The sequence below is a fragment of the Aptenodytes forsteri genome, unplaced genomic scaffold (assembly GCF_000699145.1).
Source record: "Aptenodytes forsteri isolate BGI_AS27 unplaced genomic scaffold, ASM69914v1 Scaffold147, whole genome shotgun sequence".
In the NCBI taxonomy this organism is placed as follows: Eukaryota; Metazoa; Chordata; class Aves; order Sphenisciformes; family Spheniscidae; genus Aptenodytes; species Aptenodytes forsteri.
Window position 1 is genome coordinate 1,282,834 of NW_008795320.1, and position 3,791 is coordinate 1,286,624.

The window sequence follows — 3,791 nt, forward strand, 5'->3', positions numbered from 1 at the left end:
TGCTGGGTGCTTTCACGGAGCGGGGCCACGCGGGGATGGGGGCCCGGGGGGTGGCCCCGCCGTCCATCCTCGCCTTCGGCAGGCGCGAAATCCCGCACCCCGACCCAAGGGGAGGCGCACCCCGAAACCCGCGGGGTCTGCGTGTCGGAGGTCTTGGCCGGACCCTCAAGACCCCCGAGAAGCCTGGCCCTGACGGAAGGGGGTCCCCGCTCCCCGACAGGCGAGCCCCCAAAACGCGGTGGGTCAGAGCGGGTGGTTGGGGAGGGGGGGGCCGGCCCCCCCGCCCCCCCCTCCCGCGGGACTCGCCTCCCTCCCCGGCGGGAAGGCAGAGGTCCGGCTGTTAACCAGATCCTGTTTGCTCATTAATGAGAAACCAGCTGGCGTCTCCCCAGGGAGCGGCCTCCTGGCACGACGTGACCCTTCTCCTCTGCCCTCGCCGCGGCTCCGACCCTCGGCCCCACGCCGCTCCTCTGCCAATTTACGACTTGCCCGTCTGCGTTCTCCCGTTCGGGGCGTCATATAAAACCTCCCAGGAGGGGCTCGGGGTTTCCCGGTTGCCTGCGTCCCGCCAGGCACGTCCCCTGCCTTTCGCCGCCCCCCCCCGGTGCGAGTTCCTGGCCCTTCACCTGCTGCAGGGCTCGTTTTCCCGCTCCGAGGGGGAAAGGAGTCCGTGAACGGGCACGTGCCGCTGCGAGCGGGTTGTGTTTGGACGTGGTGCGTGGCAGTCGGGCGTCTTCCGAGCAAAACGGTCCCGGGGCTCCGGTCGTGCTCGGGTGTGATGGACTTTTGGGGGTAGAGGAAGAGCGGAGGCACCGCTTCCACCACAGAGCGATGGTCCCGTGTTCTCGGTCCCTATCCTGGAAAGGAGAAGCTGCCGCTAAACTAAAAATACCCGATTTCTCCCTCCCCCGGCTCTGGAGCAATTCCTAATTTGTGTTTGAACCCAGCAGGGTCGGTTCTGCACTTCTGGAGCCAGGAGCGACCCACGGGCCGCAGCTGGGAGCCCATCTTGCCTGGCCTCTGGGCAGCACAGCCCAGTCAGCCGTGCGGTGGCTTCGGCTGGGTAAAAATCATCCCGGAGGAGGACGGCGGCTCCTTCCCAAGGCGCGGGGCTGGCTGTCACGCCGGCTGCTCGCCCTCCTTGCCGGGACGGGCACCGTGGGATGGCTCCGGCCGCCCCCCTCGGCAGCTCTTCTTTGAGCCTTTCACTAGTTTGTTTTTATTTGCTGCAACATAAATTTCTCTGGGGGCTAAACTTAGCCCGTGAAATCCCTTCTAAGGCTCTTGGGGGAATGAAACCCAGCACTGCCTGAACCTGCCTGGTAGTTTTCTTTGAAGGGAGGTTTGTGATTGCTCCGAAGCCGCGTTGCTCCTGCCCGTCTGCTGGGAAAGACCCGAAGCCCCGTTGGTGCCCGGAGCCGTGGCTGCCCCGCACCGGGGGCCCGGAGCAAGGCGCAGAAATGCTGCGGTGAGCAGAGCGGGGATAATCCGCCCTCTGAGCCCGAGCAAGGGCTTTCCTCTAATTCACCAGCCCAGACAGGTTAAGTCCCGGCTCTCCTGCCCGCTGCGGGGCAAGGCGCTTACGTTGATGGAGGAGTTTGTACGCAGGGTAGGGGAGACGCTGCCGGGCTGTGACAGTAGACGCCCTTGACTCCGGCTCTGCATGTCCCTGGGCTGCTTTCCTGCCCTCTGCCCCTTCGGGGTCTGTGTTTCGGCTGCCTCGGGCAGGCTGGGAGGGAGCTGCCGGGTGCCAGCGTCTCCCTGCCCTCCGAGCCCGCGTGTGAGCGGGGGCTCTTCGCTGTGGCCGTGGTTTCAGCAGCAAGGGCTCCTTGCTCCGGCTTCCCCCCTCCGCCGGCTCTCCCACCTCTGCTGATCAAGCCTCCTGCAAGCGTCCCGAGGGCTGGGCAGGCTCCACATGACCAAAGCCATGGCTTACGTTTAATTTTAACGATTTAATTTAATAACAGGGAAGCGGGATTGGATCGCTGGTTCTCAGGGGGCTGAATCCTTAACAAACGGTGGCTGCTCAGCACAAGCACGTGCAGGGGATGCGTACAGGGAGCAGAAAGGAGACGCAGGCTCTGGGAGCGAGGCTGCTCCCCGGGTGCTCGGCTCCAGTAGCGAGGCTTGTCCTTGAACAGTCGTTATCAAAATGCCGAGCGGCTCCGAGCCCCGCGCGTGGAGGAGAAGCTCAGTCCCTTAACTTTGGGCCGTAGGTGTGTGTTAAAAGTCTCTGCTTCTGACACCTCTGCAGCCTTGGCCCGGGCCCAGGCTGGCGACAGGCCGAAAGCACTAGGAGTTTGTTGTGGGGAAGCCCCTTCCAGGCCAGGGAGGGGACAAACGGTGGCGGGAGCAGATCGTGGCTCCCTTGGGGATGAGGGATGAGCGCCTCTACCCCATGGCAGGCTCTGCCGTGTGCTGCGGCTCAGCGCGGTTGCGCGAGCGGCGTGTTGAGCACCTCAGTGGTCTGGTGTGTGGAGGGTCCTACTGGAATTAATTGGGGGTGGTCGTTATTCCCAACTGGAGGGTGCCGGCATGCGCCTCTTCTCACTACTGGGGTGAGAAACCTGCTCAGCGGACCGAGCCAGGGTCTCTCCTCGCCATCTCGGTGTCGGCGGGAACGTGACCGTCCCCTCCGTCACCCCCTGGCAGGTTCTGTGGCGTTCCTGGGGCTCTACCTCATGTTCGGCTACGGCGCCTCGCTGCTCTGCAACCTCATCGGCTTCGCCTACCCCGCGTATGTCTCGTAAGTACCAGCGTCCCAGCCCGGCCTCCCTGCAGCGCCTGGAGAGCGTTCCCTGCCCTTAGCTGAGGGTCTCCCTGGCAAACGAACAGGCAGTTACGGTCGGGAAGCTCTTGAGACCTCCCTAAAAACACTGGGACCTGGCTCGGTCCCGGCCTGGGGCAGCAGCGCTCCGGCAGGCGGGTTTGCTCCAGGGTTTGGAGGACTTGGGAAGGAGGTGCCCGCCCTGGCGGCAGGGCTGCAGCGGCAGTGCCCTTCTCCTCTCCTGCCGCAGCATCAAAGCCATCGAGAGCTCCAGCAAGGAGGACGACACCACGTGGCTGACGTACTGGGTGGTGTACGGCGTCTTCAGCGTAGCCGAGTTCTTCTCCGACATCTTCCTCTACTGGTTCCCGTTCTACTACGCTGGGAAGGTAACGGCTTTGCCGGGGGCTGCCGGGGCCAGAGTCCTCTCACCCGATGGCTGAACTTGGAGGAACCAAGCGTGGTGGGCTCTGCCCCGTTAGCAGGGCGGCGGCGGTGGCCATGGTGGGGCCGCAGTCCCTCGCGGAGCTCCTGCTTGCTCCAGCGAGCTCCAGCCTTGGGAAGCTGCCTTTGGGCAGGGCCAGAGCCAGGCTGGGGGGGACTGGAGCAGCTCAGCTGCCGGCCTGTCGCTGCCCTCCTTCTGGGGGCTGCCTCGCTCGGCCCCGGCCTGCCCCGCCATCTTCCAGCTCTGGAGCGTCTCTCCTCCCCGCAGTGCCTGTTCCTGGTGTGGTGCATGGCCCCCGTGTCCTGGAACGGGTCGCAGGTGCTCTACCAGAAAGTCATCCGGCCCTGCTTCCTCAGGCACCACCAGACCGTGGACAACGTGCTGGGCAACCTCAGCACCAAAGCCCTGGACACGGCCTCCAGCATCACCCGAGAAGGTAACGCGGGTCCCCCGGTCCCCGCTGCCCTGCTCCACGGCCAGGGCAGGCGCCTTTCCCCGGAGCACAGCCCGGCTCCGCTGGGACGCGGGCAGCTCTCGTTTTAAGTACCGGCAAGCGGCCATCTCTCCGTGACCGTGGGC

At 65.2% G+C, this 3,791-nt stretch overlaps 2 protein-coding genes across 3 annotated transcripts in view; one reads left to right on the top strand and one right to left on the bottom strand.

The window, feature by feature from the left end:
- The window catches only part of PCSK4 (proprotein convertase subtilisin/kexin type 4), an 8,389-nt gene extending 6,724 nt beyond the window's left edge, over nucleotides 1-1,665 (bottom strand). The window contains 1 exon segment of the mRNA XM_009279879.1: nucleotides 1,585-1,665. Within this exon segment, the coding sequence (XP_009278154.1) occupies nucleotides 1,585-1,665 (81 nt within the window).
- A 275-nt stretch (nucleotides 1,666-1,940) lies between these two features.
- REEP6 (receptor accessory protein 6) lies at nucleotides 1,941-3,791 on the top strand. Of its 2 annotated transcripts, none has more exons than XM_019472237.1 (4): nucleotides 1,941-2,746; nucleotides 3,018-3,156; nucleotides 3,480-3,690; nucleotides 3,721-3,791. In XM_019472237.1, exons 1-4 carry the CDS (start codon nucleotides 2,382-2,384, stop codon nucleotides 3,753-3,755), a joined length of 750 nt encoding a protein of 249 aa, XP_019327782.1. In that variant the 5' UTR covers nucleotides 1,941-2,381; the 3' UTR covers nucleotides 3,756-3,791. The 2 variants fall into 2 exon arrangements, with proteins under 2 accessions (XP_019327782.1, XP_019327783.1); XM_019472238.1 differs by having other exon boundaries at nucleotides 3,480-3,687; nucleotides 3,718-3,791.